The sequence below is a fragment of the Pantherophis guttatus genome, chromosome 6, assembly GCF_059756535.1.
Source record: "Pantherophis guttatus breed Tessera chromosome 6, ASM5975653v1, whole genome shotgun sequence".
Classification (NCBI taxonomy): Eukaryota; Metazoa; Chordata; class Lepidosauria; order Squamata; family Colubridae; genus Pantherophis; species Pantherophis guttatus.
The window spans coordinates 6,232,515-6,258,638 of record NC_142068.1 but is presented as its reverse complement, the minus strand read 5'-3'; the positions used below and the strand labels follow the sequence as shown (position 1 = coordinate 6,258,638).

At 43.1% G+C, this 26,124-nt stretch overlaps 1 protein-coding gene across 1 annotated transcript; it reads left to right on the top strand.

Annotated features, from left to right (window-relative positions):
* Positions 1-1,730: 1,730 nt before the first annotated feature.
* Positions 1,731-25,823, top strand: LOC132709908 (cytochrome P450 2J2-like). The gene is made up of 7 exons (XM_087872402.1): positions 1,731-2,097; positions 2,419-2,581; positions 11,862-11,905; positions 14,483-14,659; positions 19,551-19,692; positions 20,203-21,951; positions 25,483-25,823. Exons 1-6 carry the CDS (start codon positions 1,930-1,932, stop codon positions 20,292-20,294), a joined length of 786 nt encoding a protein of 261 aa, XP_087728528.1. The 5' UTR covers positions 1,731-1,929; the 3' UTR covers positions 20,295-21,951; positions 25,483-25,823.
* The last annotated feature ends 301 nt before the right edge of the window (positions 25,824-26,124 follow it).

Sequence of the window (26,124 nt, the reverse complement as noted above, 5' to 3'; positions counted from 1 at the left end):
AGGAGAGAGCGCCATCTGCTGATGAGAGGGAAAATATGCAAGCCTGGGAATAACCATCTGAAGGATTGAAAATATTTATTGGATTATATGGGTCTACTCTAAAACCACTAGAGATTTGAATATTAAATAAGAACTTTAACTTGCAATAAGAATATTAATAAGAACTGTCCACTTGCAAAGCTTTCAAGTTGCCATAAGCAGGAGGGGGGAGAACTGATGGAGCTGCTTGATTCCCCTAATAATATTTAAACAATATGAAACAAGGAAAATGAAATGTAATAATTATGAGTAATAATGTTATGTCTATTTGTATAAAAATGTATGATACCCAGGTATCACACTATTCACACATTGATATGTATAAATAATATAAAATAAAAAACTTGAAATAAAAAGAAAAAGGATAAACAAGCAGAAACAAGCAGACAATACTTAATTCTTGCATGGTATGGGAGCAGCTTTGTAGCAGACAAAAAAGTTCTACAGAGAATCATTAAAACTGTCCAGAATATCATCGGGCTCCAGCTACCAGCCCTGGACAACATCTTTGAATCTCGTTCTTTGAGAAAGTTGCACAACATTCTCAGAGGCTCTTCCCATCCTGCTTACAATCTTTTTGGGCTGTTGCCTTCTGGCAGAAGAGACAGAACAATTAAAACTCGGACCACACGTTTTCTGAATAGTTTTTATCCCAGAGCTATGATTGCACTCAACAATGAACTAAAGGGCCACCATCAGTGAGCTGTTGGACAGCATTACTTGGTCTGTTGTGTGGATGTTTGGGTGGTTTAGGGATGGGGAATTTGTGGTGGGTGGGGGTGTGTTTGGGGATTGTTATGTGTGTTGGGCCTGGTCTTTGGGTGTTAAGTGAATTTCGTTGTATGGGTAAACAACCTATATGTCACCTCCTGACTGGACTATTGTAATGCTCTCTACATGGGGCTCCCCTTGAAGAGCACTCAGAGGCTCCAACTGGTCCAGAATGCGGCCGCGCAGGTGGTATGGGCGCAACTCGCTGTGCCCACGTGACACCCCTCCTGCGCGAGCTGCACTGGCTCCCAGTGGTCTTCCGGGTGTGATTCAAGGTGTTGGTTACCACCTTTAAAGCGCTCCATGGCATTGGACCTGGGTACCTTCGAGACTGTCTTCTGCCACCAGTAGCCTCCCACCGGCCAGTCCGCTCCCACAGAGAGGGTCTCCTCAGGGTGCCATCAGCCAAATTATGTCGGCTGGTGACACCCAGGGGGAGGGCCTTCTCTGTGGGAGCCCCTGCCCTTTGGAATGAACTCCCCCCAGAAATTTGTAAAATCTCTGATCTCCGTGTATTTCGCTGTGCCCTCAAAACCATGTTGTTCCGCCAGGCTGGGCTATCAATATAAAGATTTTAATTTCATTTTAAATGGGATTTTAAATTTGGGGTTTAATAAATTGGGCCTATTATTTAATAATTTTAATTATTTTTAAATATTGTCTGTCTTTGTGTTTTTAATTAGGCTGTACACCGCCCTGAGTCCTTCGGGAGAAGGGCGGTATAGAAATAAAATTAATAAATAAATAAATACTGTGTATACACATACAATGACAATAAAGTTATTATATAATCGAGATCAAGCTACTGCCAAAGAGAAAACCCAACCCCTATCAAAACAGATAGAACAAGCCAAACTGTGGACTCGTGTTGTTATCCAGTTGGGAAATATTTGCAAGCAAATATCAGAGAACAGCAAGAACTCTACAGTTCAACCCTGCGCTACAAATATTATCTTCTATTAGAGGTTGACATACAGAAAAAGAGAAGTGGCAACAACTATTAGGCAATTGAATATAAGAAGAGAATAAGGTTTGGGATAGCGGTGAATAGAGAATAAGGATCCAAATTCTCTAAATACACTAGAAAGAATCTAAGAATCAACAAGGAGAAAAGAGAGAATGATTGAGATATGGAGATTGTTCATTCTTCTGTTGCTTGTTCTACTGATTCTGCTCTTCCTGAAACATTGGTGGTCCCAAAGACATTTCCCTCCTGGTCCTCTTTCTTTCCCAGTCCTTGGAAATGTGTGGGTTCTTGGGATACTTCATGAAGATGTTCTTGAAAAGGTATTTCTTTCTCAGTATCAATTCACTAATGAATTAACAAAATCATTAACAGAAGAAATTTTACTTTATTTTCTTTCTCTTATTGTAAGCATATGAATTTGCTAGTAAACTATTTTGGTATGGGACTAAGCACCTGGAGCCAAATATATATGTTTATAAAAATCAGCTTCTCTTCCTCACGTCGCTCCATTTTTATTTCCTAATACAGTAGCAGAATCTTAGGGAGAAAACCAATGACAATAAGAAAATTGAGTAACTTAAAATAACTTATTCGTTCTATTTGAGTCTAAGCACATTTCTTCTTTCTGATTTACTTCACAGATGGCCAGAAAATATGGAAATATATACAGCCTGTGCCTTGGGAACCGATGGGCAGTTGTGCTGTCTGGATTCAAAACTGTAAAAGAAGGTTTGGTTGGACATGCAAAAGAATTTTCTGGTCGAGCTGATAGTGCTTTCTTTTCGTCTCAAGGAAAAGCTAGGGGTAAGTTGCAGATAGTAAGGAATTGCAGCAGGGGTAAAATCTACTTACCTTCCTTACCGGTTCAGAAGCACATGCACTGCATGCGTGCACACCTTCTGCACATGTGCAAAACTTTCTGCACATGCTACTTTTACTGCTGATCACCGGCTGCCAGCAGTTTGGCAGATCGAATCTCACCAGGCTCAAGGTTGACGCTGCCTTCCATCCTTCCGTGGTTGGTAAAATGAGGACCCAGATTGTTGGGGGGAAATATGCTGACTCTGTAAACTGCTTAGAGAGGGCTGTGAAGCACTGTGAAGCGGTATATAAGTCTAAGCGCCGCTGCTATTTTGGCTCTCTTATAATGTATGGATGGAAAAGGCATGTCTAAGCTTCTAGAAGAAATGCAGGTGGATCTGAGAATGGAAGAAAGGTCAGCAAGAGGAGCTGAGGTATGTTGAAAGAAAAAGATAGGCAAGTTTAGATTTATGGCATAGTGTCAGGTAAATGATTTTGCATCACAGATGAGTGTATTAGAAAGTATAAGAGGCCAAGAGAATCTAAGATCTGAGAATCAAATCAGCATCAATCTTTATGGCCAGCTCTGAGAGCAGGGTGCTATGGCAAGATGCTTTAGGAAGCAATGCAACATCTTATGATAAACTTATCACTGCTTCCTGAATAGCTGTAACATTCAGAATAATAGAATCTGATGATTTTGAACGATCAGCCACCTTTAGTCTATTTTGTCTGTAAAGATTTTAATTTAACACAGCAAGATTGAAAAAAAGTGTACAGACTATTCTGTCTCTTTGTGGATGAAGATCAACTTTTCCCAAGCATGGATTAATGTAAAGAGATGGCATGTGAGCTAGTATTTGGACAAAGCCATGGTGGCACAGTGGTTAGAATGCAGTATTGCATTCTATGGGTGCCAGCAGTTCGATTCTCACTGGCTCAAGGTTGATTCAGCCTTCCATCCTTCCAAGACTGGGCCAAAATGGGGCAAAATTGTCTTAACCATTGCATTACTTAGTGAAAGAATTTTTGGGCTTAATAATGATTGTAAATTGAGGACCTGTACTAGATTCTTGTGAGACAACATCAACCTTGCACCAATCTGGTGCAATTTCATGAAGAATTGTAAGAAAAATGATACAGTATGTGTCACCTGCCTATTGATGGAGAAGGAACTTGAGAAACAAACCATCATACATATCACAGCCACAGAACTAGAAAAAGCATTTGATCAAGTATCACATGACCTATTTCTTTTCCCATCCACAAATGGTCTGGCCTCTCACCATTGTTCTTTATACTTAGTCTGGACACTGTAACCAGAAACCTACACCACCCACAGATGCTATTACATACTGATGATAACTTGATAAAGGGTGAAACATTCCTAAACATTCCCTCATTCCTAAAGACTGTATCAGGAGTGAAATCCAACTGGTTCTGGAGAACCGGTAGTGGAAATTTTGAGTAGTTCAGAGAACCAGTAGCGGAAATTTTGAGTAGTTCGGAGAACTGGTAGCAGAAATTTTGAGTAGTTCGGAGAACTGGTAGCGGAAATTTTAAGTAGTTTGGAGAACTGGTAGCGGAAATTTTGAGTAGTACAGAGAACTGGCAAATACCACATCTGGCTGCTCCCAGAATAGGGTGGGAATGGAGATTTTGCAATATCCTTCCCCCAGGAGTGGGGAGTGTTAGGGTGTGTGTAAAAAGTATTTGTTGCTTGTGCAACGAGCAGAGCAGAAACACACAGGGAAGGAGATAAACGTGCATCTCATGTGAGAAAAATACTTTATATACAAGATAATAAGCAGTCTCCGTGTAGGTAAAACAGTCCAAGGTCATAAACAGTAATATCAGTCCAGTAAGTATCTTCCCTTACCAAAGCAAACAGACTTTAGTAACTCTTGGTATACAGTACCATATAACAATTCAGTCTAACATCAATCAGCAGAAAGACGCAGGAAGCAACAGGAACAGGAACAATCAGGAACAAAGAACGCTTCTCTGCGCTGCTTATTTATGCACTGTAGCCTAATTACAGGGTTCATCAAACCCTGATTACGTGGCTCAGTTGTTTCTTAAAGAAACAGATATATTGCCTGACCAACAGGTTAGGAGTAAGCTACAAGCTGAACCTAACATTCTCCCCATTGGGCAGGACAATATACACAATAGATACAGAAACAAAAATACACATTCAAATCATACATTGTACAGTGGTATCAGTTACATTTCAGATTCTTAATCCAAATCTTTCACAACAATTGGTGTGTTTAATGGCACCTTGCGCTTTGGTAAAATTATCGGCAATATTATCCTCTGATGCGCAATATTCCAATGTAATCATGTTATCCTTAACACATTGCCGAACATTCAGATAACGTATATCAGTGTATTTAGTCCTTGTCTTTACAGCAAGATTCGTTGCCATTGTAATGGCTGCCTGGTTATCTTCATAAACCGTAATAGGATAGTCCATTTTGAATCCAATATCTTCCATCAGCTGTTTATAATAAATCAGTTCAGTACATGTAAGTGATAGACAAGAAAACTCCGCTTCCATGGTAGACAAACTGATGTGTTTCTGGCGAATCGATCTCCATCCAATCAGGCAGTTATCCAACATGATTGCTATTCCAGACGTAGATTTTCTGGCAAAACTGGCATCAGCATATGCCTTTAACACCATATTGGCATTTGGTTCTAAATACATAGCAAAATGTAACGTTCTTTTAAGATATCTAAGAATACGTTTTGCAGCTTGCCAATGCCTATCAGTAGGCTCTGAACTATATTGTGCTAGTTGATTAACACTAAAAGCTATATCAGGCTGTGTCCAGTTGCTCAAATACGACAAACTGCCTATTAATGATTGATACAGTTCTTTACTGAACTGTGGACTCTGCAAACTATCCTGTTGGAATTCTTGTGTCATAGGAGTCTTGGCAGGTTTACATAATTCCATCCCATATTTTGTCAACAATTTGCAGATTTTATTAGATTGTGAAATTTTAAATCCTCTAGATGTTTTCAGGATATCCAGCCCTAGATAACGCCGTATATGTCCTAGATTTCTAAGTTTAAATTTTGTTTGCAACTGACCGATAATCTCTCTGGCCTCAGCGTCAGTTCTGGTAATTATGGCAATGTCGTCTGTAAAGAGTAACAAGAATGAAACACATCCATCCTGTTCTTTTTTAAACAGACATTTATCTGCTACGCCCTCATAGAACCCAATGTTATGTAATTCCTGCACTATACATTGGTTCCACTCGTAACCTGATTGCCTTAAACCATATAGGCTTTTTTGTAGCCTCCAACACTCAGTGCTATCCTGTGTATCATAACCAGGAGGTTTCTTCATATATATTGTATGCCTCAACAGAGCGTTCAAGTAAGCTGTCTCGACATCTATATGAGTAATAGAGCATTTATTTCTAGCTGCCCAAACCAGCATCGTTCTCAAAGTGCTCGCTCGTAAACTTGGAGCAAAAACCTCATCATAGTCTCTATCTGTCTGTGAGAACCCTTGTGCAACAAGCCGAGCTTTATGGGTTACTACCCCATCTACACTTTTCTTTACCTTGTAGACCCACCTACAGCCTATAAGTTTCTCATTTGGTGGTATTCTTACAACTTCATAGACACCAAACCTCTTTAATGAATCAATTTCTCTATCCATTGCCTCTTGCCAGGCTTTTTGCTCCTTTTCTGGATATAATTTTATATCATGATAACTGGATGGTTCGATATCTACTTGGCAAACCACTGTGGCTTTATAGCGATCTGGTGGATGCCGGTCCCTGGAAGATCGTCTAGGCATAACAGGACTAACATCAGGTATATTGGGTTCATCCTCCCCTAACCCTGATTCCTGTTCCTGTTCTTCAACCTTAATAGATGGTTTATCATCCATCTCAGATGAACTATCATCAGGAATATGGTCTACCTTAACATCCACATCTGTAAAACCATAGTCTGCTTTTTCTAACCTGTCCCAGCCTTCATGTTCTAGGAATTTAGCACTAGCGCTACACAAAACTTCTGTTGTTTCTTTTTCCCAGAATCTATAGGACCTATGGTTAGCCTCATAGCCAACAAAAAATATTTTCTTTGCTCTCTGTTGGTCCTTCCTTCTCTGACTAACTGGTATATGCACCCAGGCTGGTGCACCAAAAGTATGTATATAACTTAAATCAGGCTTCCTCCCGTGCCATAAAGTAAAAGGTATTTTTCCTGTAGAGGAGTGCACCACATTATTTAAAATATGATTGGCACATAGTATTGCTTCTCCCCACAATTTATCAGGTAAACAAGCAACAGCCAGCATAGTCCTAGTCATAGCTTGTAGGGTCTGGCCTCTTCGTTCTATATATGCATTATGTTCCGGCCGAAAAGGGGCAGAACGTTTATGCTGTATCCCAGCATCCTTCAAAAACTTAGCCAACTGATGGTTAGTAAACTCAGTTCCATTGTCAGTAACAATGCATTTCACCTTAAACCTCTGCTTCCTTTCTACAAAACGAAGCCAGTTTGTGATACATTGGAACGTATCACTTTTGGACTTCATAAGGTAGCAAAAACCATATCTGGTAAAGTGATCAACTATACTCAAAATATAGCATGCTCCCCCTAAACTGGGTTTCTTTGGCCCTATTAAGTCTAAAAAGACTACCTCCAAAGGTTTAGTTGTTTTAAACCCATTGCAGCGGTTTGCAGGTGTAACTTTACTTTTATGCTGGTTACAAGTATTACAGTTCAGGTATTTGCTGCAAGCCCTTAACTTAATGCCTTTAGACTGCTTAACAGTCGAATGCAACAACCTGAAATTCAGATGACCAAGCCTTCTATGTAGTAAATGTACGCATTCATCATGCGGCTTTACATTTCCAAATTTAGCTTTTGACTGAACTAACAGTAATGACTTATCCCTAATGACAAATAAGTCGTTTTCTAATTCTGCAGTAACTACAGTGCCTTCACATTCCAGCAAACATTTGTTGTTTTTAAAAGTTACTGTAAACCCAGAATGTAGTAATGACTTTACAGATAAAAGGTTATATTTCAAACTAGGGATATAAAGCATGGGTAAAGGGTGCTTACTAATAGAACATTGAACAAGTCCCTCCCCAGCTACAGTCACATTCCAGCCATTAGCTAATTTGACCTTTTTAGTACTTTTCTTCATGTTTAGAAACAGTTTTCTGTTTTTTGTTATTGATTGAGAGGCACCGCTATCAATCACCCACCAATCATCTCTTATATTAATAGATGAACTGGTTGCTAAATTACACCCTTTCCTGGGTTTAGCTGAGTTTCTAGCAGACACTTTCTTATTATTACAATATTTTGCAATGTGCCCCTTAGCCCCACATGCATAACAGCGTTTAACAATATTGACATTCTCATATACAGCTTCCACTTTTGGTTGCTGTTGCATCCTTAACTGGTCTTGTTCTTGCCTATGTTTGGCCTCATCCAGTAACCTACCAGTTATACTGGCCAATGTTAGTTCATCTCTAGACAATACTTCTAATAATGAAACAAAAGAGTCATAACTGTCATCCAACGATGAAAGAATAATATAAACTTGCTGCAGTTCAGTAAACACAAGGTCTTTCTCATGTAGCTCCTGGAAAAGCCCTGTCATGGAGTCCAGGTGAGCCATCATGTCTCCTTCTTTCTGAAGATGTAAGCGAAATAATTTCCATGTCAGGTAGATATGGACACCCACAGAGTCACGAACGTAGAGCTTCTTTAGCTTTGTCCAACACCCTGCAGCAGACTCTTCGCCCTGGAAATGGACAAGTTGCTGGTCTCCCAGTGTCAGGCCAATGATGCATAAAGCACGCTCGTTGTCCCTGTGAAACTTTGCTATCTTTTTGGCATCTTCTTCGTCAGCAGCATTCAATGCAGTTATGTCCGGTGGATTATTAACCATGTCCCACAGTCCTTCTTTTCGCAAAAGTAGACAGCATTTTGTGGACCAGGTAACATAGTTTGTACCATCCAACCGGGTTATGGTAGAATAACTTGTACCTTGCTCAAAAGCCATCATCTTGACTACTACACCCACTGCCTGCACTTCTCACTTCCGCAAAAACAAATTAAAGAGCCCTGGAACGTTCTGGGCCCATAACCAATGTTAGGATGTGTGTAAAAAGTATTTGTTGCTTGTGCAACGAGCAGAGCAGAAACACACAGGGAAGGAGATAAACGTGCAGCTCATGTGAGAAAAATACTTTATATACAAGATAATAAGCAGTCTCGGTGTAGGTAAAACAGTCCAAGGTCATAAACAGTAATATCAGTCCAGTAAGTATCTTCCCTTACCAAAGCAAACAGACTTTAGTAACTCTTGGTATGCAGTACCATATAACAATTCAGTCTAACATCAATCAGCAGAAAGACGCAGGAAGCAACAGGAACAGGAACAATCAGGAACAAAGAACGCTTCTCTGCGCTGCTTATTTATGCACTGTAGCCTAATTACAGGGTTCAGCAAACCCTGATTACGTGGCTCAGTTGTTTCTTAAAGAAACAGATATATTGCCTGACCAACAGGTTAGGAGTAAGCTACAAGCTGAACCTAACAGGGAGGGAATGAGAATTTTGCAGTATCCTTCCCCTGCTATGCCCACCAAGCTCCTAGGCATTTCCCTCCATGCCAGAAAGGCACACAACTCTGGGAGTGCACTTTGGGTACTTTGGGAGTGCAGAGATAAAGGAAACACCAAACCAGTGGTGGGTTGCTCCTGGTTCTGTTCGGTTCTATAGAACTGGTAGTAAAACTGGCAGGAGGCCCCGCCCACCTGCCACGTCATCATGGGAGATGATGACGCCCACCAAGCTACACCACGCCCACCAAGCCACACCCACAGCACTGGTAGTAAAAAAAATTGGATTTCACCACTGGATTGTATATCTTGAAAATAATGACCAGACCAATGGTACACTCAAGACTGATAAAGTTACATGGTGCAAAGTAACTTCAAATTGATCCAAATTGCTTCTAAAAACTCAAATCTTTTTTCTGAAAACATGGGAGAAGGGCACTTTTTTCCTGGTTTCAAACTGTTTTACATTTTTACTTATGGTCAAGTCGGTGAAAGTATCTGTCCTTTTCCCAATCATTTCAGGGGAAGTATTCATTTAAGTATGAATCAATCCAAAGTTCCTGTTAATTATTTTCATTCCTAATGGAATTTCTTTAGAAAAGGGGGAGAGAAGTGATAGGCAAACAGGAGAGGATGACAATCGGAAATATTTCTAATTCCCTCAACAAAGAACCCCTAAGACTGTCTAAGATTGCAGATGTACAACATAGTTCTTATTTAGAAACAAACGGAATTTAGCATGGGCTAAATTCAGAATGGGAGATGAATGAAAAAGAAACAACTCCAATGAAGACAATATCACTGTCTCCTCTTCTTTACTTCAAGCCAGGAATGTAATAACTCCTTGCCCATGTATTGAACCCCAGTAAACCCAATACCTTCTCCATCTGAAGAAGATAGTAATCAATGAAATCCTGCGGCTCATGCCGGGAGCTGGATTCCTTGTGTTTCTCTATTTCCTGCTTTATAAAGGAAATAATCATTTCTGAGGCATCCAAAGCCTCCTGGTAAGGGCCAGGGAGGTACTTCAGTATTTGTGGAAAGAAACTATATATCTAATAGAAAAGGAAAAATTAGAGAAGCCTCTCAGCAGTTCGCAGTAATAGACAAGATTTAATAACCAAAGAAAAACATTCAAAACACATTAAAACATGGCAAACAGTGCAGGGTGTCGGACCTCAAAAACCCTCTAGAAAAGCTTATAGAAATTCTTGTAGAAAACAGTAATTTTAAGAGGCAGATAGATTATTATAAAGCTATAAAGAGCCATGATGACGCGGTGATTAGAATGCAGTCCTGCAGGCTACTTCTGCTGATTGCCAGCTGCCAGCAATTTGGCAGTTCGATCCTGACTGTCTCAAGGTTGACTCAGCCTTCCATCCTTCCAAGGTCGGTAAAATGAGAACCCAGATTGTTGGGGGAATTATGCTGACTCTATAAGCCATTTAGAGAGGGCAGTAAAGCACTATGAAATGGTATATAAGTCTATATAAGTGCTATTGCTAGTGCTATTTGGAGAGGAACAGGCTCAGACTCAACCCGTCCAAGACCGAGTGGCTGTGGCTGCCGGCGTCCCGATATAGTCAGCAGGTGCCATCGCTGACTATTGGGGGTGAATCTTTGCCCCCCACAGAGAGGGCTCGCAATCTGGGTGTCCTCCTGGACGCACGGCTGTCTTTAGAAGAGCATATGACAGCCGTGGCCAGGGGGGCCTTTTATCAGGTTCGCCTGATCCGCCAGTTGCAGCCCTTTCTGGACCGGGACGCCTTGCGCACGGTCACTCATGCCCTTGTCACCTCCCGGCTGGACTATTGTAATGCTCTCTACATGGGGCTCCCCTTGAAGAGCACTCGGAGGCTCCAACTGGTCCAGAATGCGGCCGCGCGGGTGGTTATGGGCGCAACTCGTTGTGCCCGTGTGACACCCCTCCTGCGCGAGCTGCACTGGCTCCCAGTGGTCTTCCGGGTGCGATTCAAGGTGTTGGTTACCACCTTTAAAGCGCTCCATGGCATAGAACCCGGGTACCTTTAAGACCGTCTTCTGCCACCAATAGCCTCCCACCGACCAGTCCGCTCCCACAGAGAGGGTCTCCTCAGGGTGCCATCAGCCAAGTTATGTCGGCTGGCGACACCCAGGGGGAGGGCCTTCTCTGTGGGAGCCCCAGCCCTGTGGAATGAACTGCCCCCGGAAATACGTAAGATCTCCGACCTCCGGGTGTTTCGCTGCGCATTGAAGACCCTGTTGTTCCGCCAGGCCAGGCTATAAACATAATAATTTTAAATTGGGGTATTTTAAATTTTTGGGGTTTTAAATCAGCCAAATCTATTTAATTATTTTAATTTTTAATCATTGTTGTGTCCTGTGTTTTTAAATTGGCTGTACACCGCCCTGAGTCCTTCGGGAGAAGGGCGGTATAGAAATAAAATTATTATTATTATTATTATTATTATTATTATTATTATTATTATTATTATTATTATTATTATTATTATTTCCCTCAATCCAAAGAACTGGATTGTTTGTAGGACCTAACCTCACACCAGATATACAGTATATAAGCATGCATGATCTGCCAGAGACGTGGTTTCTTCTACCATGCTAATTTGTCTTTTTTTAACTAACAAAGATGAATATAATCATTGTTAATTTCTTATTGATGTCTTCAGGTATTGTATTTTCAAATGGTCGTGCCTGGAAGCAGCATCGACAGGTCAGTAATGTTTCACTGCGGCAACTGGGAATAGGGAATAAAAAGATTGAGTATCAAATCAAAGATGGAGCCCAACAGCTTGTAGATATCTTTGCACGTACAAAAGGTAGGTAATATTAGCAATGAGAGAGCTGTGGAAGTAACTAAGGCTTATTGAGTCTCTGTCAAACAAAGCAAGGTTGACTCCATATAGCTTAGACATCAGGATGTAGAGCAGGCACAGAGCGCAGTAATAACAGAAACAACAGTGAGATCCTTAGCAAACTAAACCGAAGGATTTCTTACTCACAGATAAGCCAATCGTGGAAGTTAAAGCATGCAAACAATTTGATTGTCTGCTTCAGAGGTGGGTTTCAGCAGGTTCTGACCAGTTCTGGAGAACCGGTAGCGGAATTTTTGAGTAGTTCGGAGTAGTAAATATTCTGACTGGCCCCGCCCCCATCTATTCTCTGCTTCCCAAGTCCCAGCTGACCAGGAGGAAATGGAGATTTTACAGTATCCTTCCCCTGCCATGCCCACCAAGCCATGCCCACCAAGCCATGCCCACCAAGCCATGCCACACCCACCAAGCCACACCCACAGAACCGGTAGTAAAAAGTTTTGAAACCTACCACTGGTCTGCTTGTTTGTTAGCAGAAGAGCAAGCAGGATTTAGAAAGCATAAATCTACAATCAATCAAATAATGATCTGATATCATCTGGCAAAGAAATATATCTTAAATCTTTTTGTTACTAAAGTAATGGCACAACTACTTTATGGTGTACAAATAGGCCTCTACATCAATTTTCCTCCAATGGCACCGGTGTAATCTAGATTTCAGCGACCGATTGTGTGGGTTTCTAAATGTCTCTCTAATGGTGCCATAACATTAATTGTTGTAAGAGTGAAGTCCAGATTTGGTCCATTATTCTCAGGCAGTGTCTGAAATTGATCTTTAGTCCAATTGAGCTGGCCTCCTAAATAATGAGAAACAACTTTCACAATGGAGCGCTTTAAAGGTGATCACCAACACCTTGAAGCACATGCGGAAGTCCACCGGAAGCCAATGCAGCTCGCGCAGGAGAGGAGTCACATGGGAGCGCCCCGTCGCTCCCATAATCCCCCGCGCGGCCACATTCTGACCAGTTGGAGCCTCCGGGTGTACCCCAAGGGGAGCCCCATGTAGAGAGTGTTACAATAGTCCAGATGAGAAGTGACGAGCCCACATCATTGGTGGGTTGCCCACCGTTTGGACCAGTTCGCAAGAACCGGTAGTAAAACCGGTGGGAGGCTCCACCCACTGACGAGAAGTGACGAGCCCACATCATTGGTGGGTTGCCCACCATTTGGACCAGTTCGCAAGAACCGGTAGTAAAACCGGTGGGAGGCTCCACCCACAGAAGCTTCTGAGCATGCACAGAAAAGCGTGTGCGCGCGCAAACAAAGCATGAACACATGCGCAGGCATAATTTGGGAGAGAGGCGAGCCAATGTTGCCTTTTCAAAGTGTAGGTGACACCATAACCTGGAGGGCCTTTGAATGACTTCATAATATCTGTCAGTTTATTAATTTGATTTAAAGCAGGGGTCACATTTCGGATCTCAGGGACCACTAAATTCATAATTTTAAATCCCACAGACCACTAATATGATCTGCCCAATGATGGCTGGGTGGGCGTGGCTAGGTGGTCATGTGACTGGGTGGGGTTGGCAACTTGATGTCACTCACATCAAGGGGTGCCTTGGCAGCCTCTACTCGGCCCTCCCCTCCCAACCACTACTCGCCTCCCCACCTGGGCTCCTTAGGGCCCCAAAAGGAAGCAATTGTTGAAGGTAAGCAGCCACCTCGAGAAAGAGTTGGCAAAACAGCTCCGTTCAAATTGGATCTGACCAAGAAGGAGGCTCAGTAGAAGCACCTCACTGAGGACTCTGAGCATAGGCTTTCCAAGCAGAGGGAAGACCTGTGGGAGTGCAAGGCCAGGTACCGGCGCCTGGAGGTTTAGCAGGCTGAGATGGTCAGCTAGTTCCGGGCCATGATGCAGTCCCACTGGAACAAAGTCCTCTTTGTTCTAGTGCTTCCCTCCAGCCTTCGCCCAAAGGCCTGACCAGGAGGCTGAAGCAGACCCTGAGTCAGAATTTCTGCCCCCCTCCGACCCACACAAAAAGGCCCTGAAGGGGGAGATTCTCTGCAGCAACACAACCATTCATTGCACTTATCCAGCTCAGGGGCCGTAGTTTGAGGACCCCTGATTTAGTGCAATATAAAAAATGCAAGTAATTTTTCTGCGGACCGCCAAAATTTTCTCGCGGACCACCAGTGGTCCATGGACCACCAGTTGGTGACCACCGATTTAAAGAACATCCAACTGATCGGTGACTCAAGGTAGCCTATAATTTAAAGGAAAATGAAAACAACAGAAACCGCAACAGCAAGATCTCTCTCTCCCAGTCCCCTCTCTGCACTTATGATCACTCATGTTTAGTCAAGGAGATAACTTTAGTATAATCAGCTTATGATCATCATGTCGTGTTTACTCTGCCTCTATGTCAACGAAGCTTATTTAGAAAGTGATCAAATTTTGCTTGTTTTCGTTTTAGTTGTTTGAGATGGCCCCGTGGTTGATGAAACAGCTTCCAGGGCCTCACCAGAAGTCCTTGGACTCTGCTGAGTTTATCCTTTCATTTGGAAGGCAGGAAATAGAAAGGCACAAGCAATATCAATCTCTGCATGAGCCACAGGATTTCATCGATTTCTATCTACAACAAATAGAAAAGGTATTTTTCCTGTTTATTTATGTACAGGTTGATTTTTGTTTTGTTTTGTTTTTGTTTATCCAGTTATGCCACTCATTTCATTACGATGCATGACATTATGGGATGTGTATTTGGAAGCTCGTATTCATTGGATGCATTCAGAATTTTCATATTATTTGGAGACTGCGGGTGGTTGTGGATGGTGATGAAACCACAGGTAGATGGGTGAAGAGGGGTGGCTGGAATGAATGAGGGGAGCTGAACTGGAAGGTGGAGGCTGTGGACTCAAAACACAGGACCCAAAGCAAAAGCTGAAAAGGCAGATCTTACGCTGAAGAACTGGTAGGCCACCAGGCACCCATTAGAACTCGAGGAGAGAATGAGCTTGAGCAGATAGGATCTGAGATAATAATAATCCTATGATTATTATTATTGAAAAGTTTTATAAGAAATACAAACAATTTTCTCCCCCCACCCTTTCCCCCTCCCCACATCTTATACATAATAAATCCTACATATACATGTTTCCCTTAAAGAAAGCATTAAAATAAGACATTTTAATTACATTCGGAGTTGCTCTTCTTCTCTTTCTTCCCTCATTCCACAACGAACCTTCTTCTTCTCCTCCTTTCTTTCCCTCCCCTCCCTCCTATTCTCTCCTACTTTCCCCTACCTCCTCTCCTACCTCATCCTACTTCCTTTTCCTTTCCCCCACTTCTCTCTTCTTTTCCCCCTTCTCACCTTCACTCCTACTCCTGTCCCCTTCCCTTCCTTTCTTCCATTCCTCTCCCTCCCTCTCCTCTTCCTACCCTCTCCTCCTCTCTCCTTTCTAACTTCTTTGCTGTGAAATATTCTCCTCCTTTAGTATCTGAGCAACTCCTGTATTCTAATCGTAGATACTTTCTTCTGTTAAAACATTTCTCTATTCACCACTTTTTTCCCACCCCAACCCTTATCCCACCCTCCCCACCCCCCCCTGACTTCCCAGAGCAAAAACAGGCTATAGCATCTAACAAACATATGCTAAAATAAACTAACTAATTATAAAGTTCAGAACTCCCACACGTTCTTTAACTCCCCTTGCTCCAATTCATCAACCTCCCTTTTATAAATTCTCAAAACCAATTAAGTTAAATTCATTCTTCCTAATTATAAAAAAAACTTTTTCTTGATGTATAATCCAATACTTTAGCAGTATTACAAACAGTAAAAATCAGGAATAAATTCCATTTCCATATCCTCAAACATCATTCTTTTTGAACATTACACCCTAATGAAATTCTGAATTTAACATTAATCCTCTTTCCTTCCCAAAAAATTGGGCATCTTGAAATCTTACACATTTTATCTCATATATCTTTTAAAATAATATAATCTTATGTTAAACATTCTAAAAATCTCTTAATACCATTAAAACACTTATTTACCAAATATAAATTTCAAAATCTACAGAAGAATATCTTTCAAATTTTCAATTAACCATTTTAATACCTCTAACTTTTTAGAAAGCAGCCCTTTTACTATCCAAAACTAATTATGATTTTGTAATAGAATTCTGAATTTAACATTAATCCTCTTTGCTTCAAAAAGTTGGGCATCTTGAAAGCTTACACAATTCATCTCATATATCTTTTAAAATAATATAATCTTATGTTAAACATTTTAAAAATCTCTTAATACCATTAAGACACATATTTGCCAAATGCAAATTTCAAAATCTACAGGAAGATATCTTTCTTAATCTTCTGTTCTTCTCTTCTTTCTATATTTTTTCCAATCCTTTTTTTTTTATAAATTCTTTCAGCTGTCCCCCCAATTTTATTTTTGGAAATTTTAAAATGTTGATTTGAGGTTGATGTTTCTGAAAAACTCGCTCTCTTCTTGAGGTCACGTTTCTAATTTGAAATCCCCATTTCAACTCTTCTTGCTTGTATAATCATTCAGTCCATTCCTTTGTCCATATAACCAAGATTTGATGCCATAAAGATTGTCAGCTTGCAATAAAAAGTCTGTTTGTTGCTTTTCTATCAATTGAATGGAAACGTCCGCCAAAACCTTTGTTTCAACTGTGCCAGCCTGCCTTTCAATCCTGACAGCCTCTCAATCTTCCAAAAACAAACTCCTCTGAATAATTTCCTGCTGCCCCTCCAACAACTGCTTATGTTTTCCCAAGCTGTTTTTTTGAAAAAGCTATTTCAATTGTATCCAAAAGAGCAGAATTAAAAGAGTCTAGAAGTTCTTGAAAACCTGAACAGTCACAGCTTGAGAATTTGCTGATTCACCAGCCCTGATGTCAGCCATATTTCAGCCACTTTGTATTCATCCAGCTATCAGGACGACAATTCCAACTATTTTCCACACAGTATAAAAGCAAAATTTTAATTAAAGTCAATACCAAATTCTTTTCCTCGGAACCAAATTCTTTTCCTGGTCGCTTCCACTTTAAAACTTTCTCTTAAAGTGTAATCCGGTAGCTGTATCACTGTTGCAAACGTTAACAAGCGTTAACAAGCACTTTCCCTAGTAGCCTCCTCCTCCCGCTCTCAGGCACCATTTTCTGCATTTTAAAACGGAGTTAAAGTGTTACTTGCAATTTTTTCCTTTTTTCTCCTGATTTGCTCTGTCTGCAATCAGAGTAAAGATGTTAAAAGTCCCCTCATTTATTTTCAGCAGATTTTGGTCGCGGCTTCTAGCTCCACTTTAGCGGAGTCGTCCCTGGTCCGGAGCAGCTTGACAGGCTTCAATGGGGAGCCCACACCCTTCACGTCCCAGGATTTCTCCTAGCACACTTGGGGGGCTCTACCTCTGCCTGTCGGCTCTTCTCTCTCCCCTTTGCCCGGGGAGAGGGTTTTTCGCCGCCAGACAGCTGTTTTTCAGCTGTTCTGGCGGCATTTATGGTGCCTGGGATTGGGCGCTCATGAAGGAGCGTCAGCGAAGCTCGCGGAGCCAACCGGAAGTCGACAAATCCTTGCTTGTTACAGCTATCTTTTAAGACACTGTCTTTGCCTTTTCTCATTTTAACAGATTTTACAATACAATGTATGCACTTTTTGTCTTCTTTTAAGTCTTAAGTGCTATCTGGCTAAATGACTAAATTTACAGCTATGATCAAAGTTTTATGACATAGCAATAAAGCAGGGGTGTCAAACTCGTGGCGTCACGGTGGCATCATGTGCAATATCGTGACTTTTCCCCCCTTTGCTAAACCGGACATGGGCGTGGCCAACGTGTGATGCATCCGGCTCGCGGGCCGCGAGTTTAACAGCCCTGCAATAAAGTCTCACAAACTTTAGGGTTGAAAGGTTGAAGGGTTGGATGAAAACTAATGCCATCATTGTTACAAATCATCAATAGATAGTAGCAGTCAGATATTACCAGAGAACACTCTGATGTGTTCTCTAGCATTGTTCTTTCACTTCAGTCCATGAGAAGTTTCTGTGAGAAAAAATGGTGAAGTGAAAGCTTGTAGCAACTTGTGACTGCATTGTAGCTTGTAGCAAGTAACTTGTGACTGCATTGAGCAGTGCACCATTGGCCATCCCTTAGTATGGCCTGGTGGCTCAGCAGACTAATAGCATTGTGATTAATACCAGCTGTCTGCAATTACTGTAAGTTCGAATCTCACCAGGCTCAAGGTTGACTCAGCCTTCCATCCTTTCTAAGGTAGGTTAAATGAGGACCCAGTTTGTGGGGACAATAAGCTGACTTTGTATAAATATATACAAAAGTATGAAGGCTATTGCTTAACGCATTGTAAGCCGCCCTGAGTCTCCGGAGAAGGACGGCATATAAATCAATTTTTTTTAAAAAAAAAAAAGTATCCTCACAGATATAGGGAGAAGAAGACCCATCTTACAAGCCAATAGTTTAATATGAAAAAAATATCTGGTACCTGTCACAAAAACAGAATCTGGTTCCTGTGCACTGCTGTTTGAAAGAGAATTTTTAAAGAGTATGTTTATCTTGGAGAGCAGAACATAATGACATGAAAGTATAAATCAGTTTATTGACACTCACTAGCACTGATGATATTATCTAGTTAGATAATAAAACATCTGCAAGCACATAACCAAACTCAGAGACTCTGAGAGTTATTTTATCTAGGACTCTGAGAATTATTTTATTTACCTTGTTAGACTTATGTTATATTTGATGCAACCGACAATTCCCAGGGCTAATTGCTTTATAGCTGAACTTGTGATGAGTTTATTCCAAAATCTGAATCCTTCACATTTTCTTGTTGAATAAATTAAACAATTAATTTAAAAATAATTGGCATATATAATCATTATGTTCACTGGAGAAGAGCCTAATGCTGGGAAAGATGGAGGGCAAAAGAAGAAGGGGACGGCAGAGAACGAGGTGGCTGGATGGAGTCACTGAAGCAGTTGGTGTGAGCTTAAATGGACTCCAGAGGATGGTAGAGGACAGGAAGGCCTAGAGGAACATTGTCCATGGGGTCAGACACGACTTCGCAACTAACAACAACAACAATCAAGAGCCTGAGTGGCGTAGGAGGCTAATGCCTCCTACTAAGGCAGCATTTAACATCCAGCTGCCTGCAATTACTGCGAGTTCAATTCTCCCCAGGCTCAAGGTCGACTCAGCCTTCCATCCTTTCTAAGGTGGGTAAAATGAGGACCCGGTTTGTGGGGGCAATAAGCTGACTTTGTATAAAATATACAAAAGTATGAAGGCTATTGCTTAACGCATTGTAAGCCGCCCTGAGTCTCCGGAGAAGGGCGGCATATAAAAATAAATAAAAATAAAATAAAAATAAAAATTATGCGCAAAGGATTGTGCACATATCCTTTGAACATATATCATTATCAATGTGATTTGTGGCTAATAAGAAAATATTTGAAAGAAACCTAGAATATATTGCAAATTGAATTTCTCATTTTAAACATAGAACAGGAATGACCCCAACTCTGTCTATAATGAGGAGAATCTGGCTTGTTGTTTGGCTGAATTATTTATTGCTGGAACAGACACAACATTTTCTACCTTGATGTGGGCAGTGCTTCTCTTGGCAAATCATCCCGACATCCAAGGTGAGACAAATCTGGGCAGTGGGAACAAGGGCCAATCTCAATTGGGAAAATATACTTGAATTCTTTTGACATCTTTATCACTATTGAATGATGAATATAATCTTCATAATAGTATTCTATGAAGATTCTGGAACCTATAGCGAAGATTACTTCTTTTGCAATTTAAAAGAAACCTGATTATGTAAATATAAAGATTTTTTTTTTGATAGTCTCAAATATCACATTAGTAATTCTATATTAATAATTTTATATAGTAATATGGAATAATGGAAAAGGGGATTAACTTAATTTTCAGTACATTGAATAAGATTTAGCTTTTACTTATTCACTTAATTGTGAAAATGATGAGAGGGGGCATTATTATAGTAGTCCTAAGCCTACTCTGCCCCCTGAGGTATTTTATTTGTAAGGAAGCTCATAGAAAATAATTTAACAAAAATAAATAATTGTAAGAGATTATTCAGTCAGGAAAATCATCATTGAAAATGTATTGCCTTTCTCTCACTACAGAAAAAGTCCACAAGGAGATTGAAGAGATCTTTGGTGCCTCAGGATCCATCTGTCAGCACTCCAACTTATGCTCTCTTCCAGTGCTGTCATGAAGACCAGAAGTGCTGAATTATTGCTGAGATGAACTTTTACCTAGTTTTCTGCATGCAAGAGATAGGGTTTTCTGGGGGATGAGGGTGGGGGTCACATTCCTGTGAGAAGTACGTGCCAGGATGGAGAGATGGATTGGCTAATGGCCAATGAGAAATCGGGTTGGAGAGCGGAAGAGGAGGGGGTTGGAAGGAGGGGCCAGTTGAGCTGCAATTAGCCTCAGAAATGTTGGCTATTTCTGTTCTTAATAAAGAATGATTCATTAGAGACTGCGCTTGAAAATGAAACTTATTTTAAGACAGAACCGAAACCTGACAGACAGCTCAACTCTCCTCCAAATCCAGGCTGGCTGAGTTTAAATCATCCCGTTCCCTCCCACACAACTGGTCGGACGGACTATGGCTGAAGCCAAGCTATCGGAGGAAAGCCTGCTTCAAGAAACGGGAGGAGCAGAAGCGGTCGTGATTCCAGCCAACTTGGAAAATACAAAGGTTCAACTTTCTCCACCTTCCCCCCCCCCCCGCAGAACTTCAAGCAAAGAAACGTGAAGCAGATAAGTACCCGGGGACTGTGCCAAAAGCCTTAAAGGCGGAATCCCCTTTTGCAAAGTTAAAAGATAAAGAAAAACCCCTAAGTGAATTGGGAAGGGCGAGCTGGGGATGGGAATGGCAGCGAAGCCCAGACAAGGCAGCACCTCCCCACCCCAGGATGAGAGACGAGGCAGAGGACTATCAACACCAGGGCTGGCCCTCCAGAGCTCAGCACAGAGAGGAGAGGGCAGAGAGGGAGGAGCCACCCCAGTTCAGAGGGAAGTTCGATGGTGACCCAGACAACCTCGCCCAATTCCTCGATTCAGCTGAGATATACATAGAGCGGTTCGGACACCTCTACCCTTTCCCCAGAGCCCTAGTGAATGCTATCAGGGAAGGGCTGGAGGGAGAAGCAAAGAGGTGGTCAGCATCACTCTACAAATACAGGGCCCCCCAGCTACAAAATGCGGATGGGTTCTTGCAACTATTGAGAGCCCGTTATGAGGAGGAGGAGGAGGACCCCTATGTGGAAGACGAGCTCAGAAACCTAATGCAGAGGGGGAAGCCTATCAGAGAGCATATCCGTGAATTCAGGAGAGTCATTGGGCCACTGCCTCCCCTACCAGAGCGATTGCTGGTGTATTTTTTTAGAACAAGCCTAGATAAAAGAATTTCCCAAGTGACTGCCTATCGTGACATCCCAAACCGACTCGCTGAATGGTTCCGGGTAGCGATAAAAGTCGACAGAGGGCTGCGGGCGACTGACACGTCAAAACCACCAGAGGGAAAGGAGAGAGGCCGACCAGACCAGGGGCCACTCAACAGACGAGAAACCCCAACATCACAGCCCTCCTACAGACCAACTGCCCCACGGAGCCCACTGAAATGCTACAGATGTGGGGGAAGCGGCCACATAGCAGCAAGATGTGGAACGCCTAGACCGGGACCAGCTCCACCGCCCAAAGCACGACCGGAACGAGGGCCCAACCGCGTCACCCACGTACCGCAGGAAACTCCCCAAATCCCTGAGTTTTTCGCTCATCTGACCGAAACCAGAGGAATCCCAGATGAGGGAGATCAGTTCCCCGAACCCTATGACACGGAAGACGAAGGCGAGGATGACCCGATGGTGAGTGGACCCGTCCATCCTTTTCTTTTCCCCATACGCCTAACAGCCCCCAAAACAGGGGCCCAAGAGACTTTCCAAGCCCTAATAGACTCGGGTAGCACACGGTGCCTAATCAACCTACCCACAGTTCTAAAATTGGGAATCCGAGCTAAACAGCTCAAACAACCAATTCGCTTCGAGCAAGTTGATGGGTCCCTAGTGGGAGGAACATATGCCACACATTTGACTGAACCCGTGAGACTAGAACTCGCAGATCACTGGGAGACGATCCGCTTCATAATAGCCCCCAAGATGACAGAACCAGTCATATTGGGACTCTCATGGCTCGACAAATGGGGCCCAATCATTTGGTGGCAAGAGGGAACCCGCAGGCTGAGAATAGCAAAGGGGCCCCAACCCCTGCCGCCCCGACCAGAAGAATTCCCTCCCACGCTGAAACCCCAAAGCAGCCCTCCACTACAGAAGAAAACACCAACACAAGGGTCCCTCCCAGAAGGTGCAGCAAAACAATTGGCAGCCGCACCCACCACCGCTTGTAACGCAAACCAGATCCCAAGGGAGTACCAAGACCTTGCAGGGGTATTCAGCGAGGCCGAGTGTGACATTCTGCCCCCCCACCGCGAGACCGATTGTGCCATCGAGATTATCCCAGGAGCGAAACTACCCAAACCTAAAATGTATGCCATGACGCCCCGAGAAATGCAGGAAATGAGGGACTACATAGACAAAAACTTACAAAGAGGATTTATTGAGCCAGTGAAACCAAGGGTAGCGGCGCCGGTCATGTTTAAAGAGAAAAAGGACGGCTCCATGAGACTGGTGGTCGACTTTGGAAGTATCAACGCTGTTTGCGTACACAACTTGTACCCCCTCCCCCTCATGAAAGACATGTTAGCCCACCTAGCTAAAGGGAAGGTTTTCACCAAACTAGACCTTCGAGAAGCTTATTACCGAGTACTCATAAGGGCAGGAGATGAATGGAAAACAGCATTCAACTGCCCCCTGGGCAGTTTCCAGTTTAAAGTAATGCCTTTTGGATTGCAAGGAGCCCCGGCAGTGTTCATGCAGTTAATAAACGAAGTCTTACATGAACACCTTTACAAAGGGGTCCTCGTCTACCTGGACGATATTCTTATCTACACGGAGACCATAGACGAACATATACCCCTCGTCCGCCAAGTACTGGAAAAACTGCTACGGGCAAACCTATATGTCAAACTGCCAAAATGCGATTTCCACCAATCACGGCTAGACTACCTGGGGTACCGAGTATCAAATGAGGGGATAGAGATGGACCCAGCCAAGGTCCAATCAGTTCTACAATGGCAGCCCCCTCGCACCCGCAGACAATTGCAAAGTTTTCTAGGTTTTGCGAATTTCTACAGACAATTCATCCCCTCGTTTGCGAAGATTGCCAAACCTTTGACAGACCTCCTAAAGACAGGAAGCCCAGCGATGAAACCTCGCCCGGGACAACCCCTACAGTGGGACCTGACCTGCCAACAGGCATTTGAGACGCTAAAAGGATTGTTCGCGAAAGAACCTGTCTTAAAACACCCGGATTCAGAACAGCCTTTTGTCATCCAAGCAGACGCAAGTGATGTGGCAGTAGGAGCTGTGTTACTCCAAAAGAACAACCAAGGGGATCTACAACCCTGCGCCTACACCTCCCGCAAACTCACCGATACGGAAAGGCGATGGGCGGCGTGGGAGAAGGAAGCGTTTGCAGTAAGGTGGGCCTTGTTGACCTGGCGGCACCTTCTAGAGGGAGGCCAGAAACCATTTGAAGTCTGGACTGATCATAAAAACCTAGAGGCCCTAAAAACCCCACGAAAACTGTCACCCAGGCAAGTACGGTGGGCACAATACTTCAATCGTTTCAATTTCGCGCTTAAGCACATCCCAGGTGGGAGAAATTTCCTGGCTGATGCCCTCTCCCGGATGCCCCAATACAACAGTGAGCGGGAGCAGGTAGTGAATGCCATCATCCCCTCCACCCAAGCTGCGGCCCAAGTGATCACCAGACGGCAACGACGTGACCAGCAAGGCCAACTTGCAAGTGACTTAACTGCAAAATTAAAAAATGAAACGCTGACAGACCCCTGGTATCGAGACAATCAACATCTCTTGACAAAAAGAGATGAACTAGCATGGAGGGGGACAAAGCTCTATGTGCCACAGAGTTTACGCATCCTGATTCTCAAGAGGAGCCACGATGTTAAACCAGCAGGACACTTCGGGTTCCTAAAGACTCTGCACCTAGTACGGAGGCAGTTCTGGTGGCCACATATGAGAAAGGACGTAGACAGTTATGTAAAAAGCTGCACCATTTGTGCCACGATGAAGACAAGGCCAGGGTGCCCGCCTGGATTGTTGCAACCAGTAGCTGAGCCAACAAGACCATGGGAGGAGATTGCAATGGACTTTATAGTAGACCTACCGAGGAGTAGTGGAAATACAGTGATCTGGACTGTAATAGACTTATTCTCCAAACAGGCACACTTCATTCCTTGTAGTGGACTGCCTTCAGCCCGTCAGTTGTCCAAACTGTTCCTGAAACACATTTACCGCCTACATGGAGTCCCCAGGAGAATCATTTCCGACAGAGGGGTCCAGTTCACAGCAAAGTTCTGGAGGGAGTTTCTACGATCCATAGGTTCATCCCAAGGGCTCAGCTCAGCATTTCACCCGAGTACCAATGGGGGGGCAGAAAGACTGAACGCTATGATAGAACAGTATTTAAGATGCTACGTCGACTACCAGCAGTCCAATTGGGCAGACCTCCTATCTTTTGCGGAGGTTGCATATAATAATGCTGTCCACAGCAGCACGGGGCTAACCCCGTTCAAAATAGTGAGTGGCATGGATTTTGTTCCCATGCCAGAATACCCGAGGGAGCCCCCTTCCTCAGTCAGTTTGACCGACTGGATGGCAATGTTGAGACAAACTTGGGAAAATGTTAAGAGGGCGCTGGCAAAGGCGGCTCAATCTTATAAGGACCAAGCAGACAAGCACCGAACTCCCCAAAGACCATTTCAGCTGGGAGAGAAAGTTTACCTCTCCACCAAGTACTTGAGACTTAGACTCCCGAGCAGGAAATTGGGCCCAAAATTTATAGGACCATTTCCTATAATAAAAATAATCAACCCCGTTACGGTGCAATTGCAGTTGCCACGGCTTTTGGGGAAAATTCACCCCGTTTTTCACAGTAGCCTTCTAAAACCTGTAGTGGGGTCTACTTTAAGGCCAACACCACGTGAACCCCCTGGGCCCCTGGTTGTTGGGGGCCAAACGCATTATGAAGTGCAGCGGATTCTCGATTCAAGATGGCACAGGGGGCGCCTTCAGTACTTAATTAAATGGAAGGGTTACCCATTGTCAGAGGCTTCCTGGGTGAAGAGCGCAAACATCCAAGCTGATCGCCTTATAGCAAAATTCCATGCAGACCACCCGGGAAAGCCGGGAGGGGGGGGTGCACAGCCAGGGAGGGGCTGATGGGACTAATCTTCTTGTGTTTTCCCTATGGGATAGGTGATGTCGCAGAAGTGAAGGGAGAGGGGCCGGATGTCAGCACTCCAACTTATGCTCTCTTCCAGTGCTGTCATGAAGACCAGAAGTGCTGAATTATTGCTGAGATGAACTTTTACCTAGTTTTCTGCATGCAAGAGATAGGGTTTTCTGGGGGATGAGGGTGGGGGTCACATTCCTGTGAGAAGTACGTGCCAGGATGGAGAGATGGATTGGCTAATGGCCAATGAGAAATCGGGTTGGAGAGCGGAAGAGGAGGGGGTTGGAAGGAGGGGCCAGTTGAGCTGCAATTAGCCTCAGAAATGTCGGCTATTTCTGTTCTTAATAAAGAATGATTCATTAGAGACTGCGCTTGAAAATGAAACTTATTTTAAGACAGAACCGAAACCTGACACCATCTCTTATCAAGATTGGCACAAGCTGCCCTACACCAATGCTGTGATTCATGAGACTCAACAAGCAAAATATATTACATTAATAGTAATTCCTAGAGAAAGCATAAGAGATGTGAATATGGCAGGTTTCCACATTCCAAAGGTAGAAAAAATTGTTCAGGCTTCAAGTCAGAATTGTACCATGGGTGTAGGACAGTGATGGCTAACCTTTTTGCCATTGCGTGCCAAAAGTGGGAGGAGCATGGGGGGG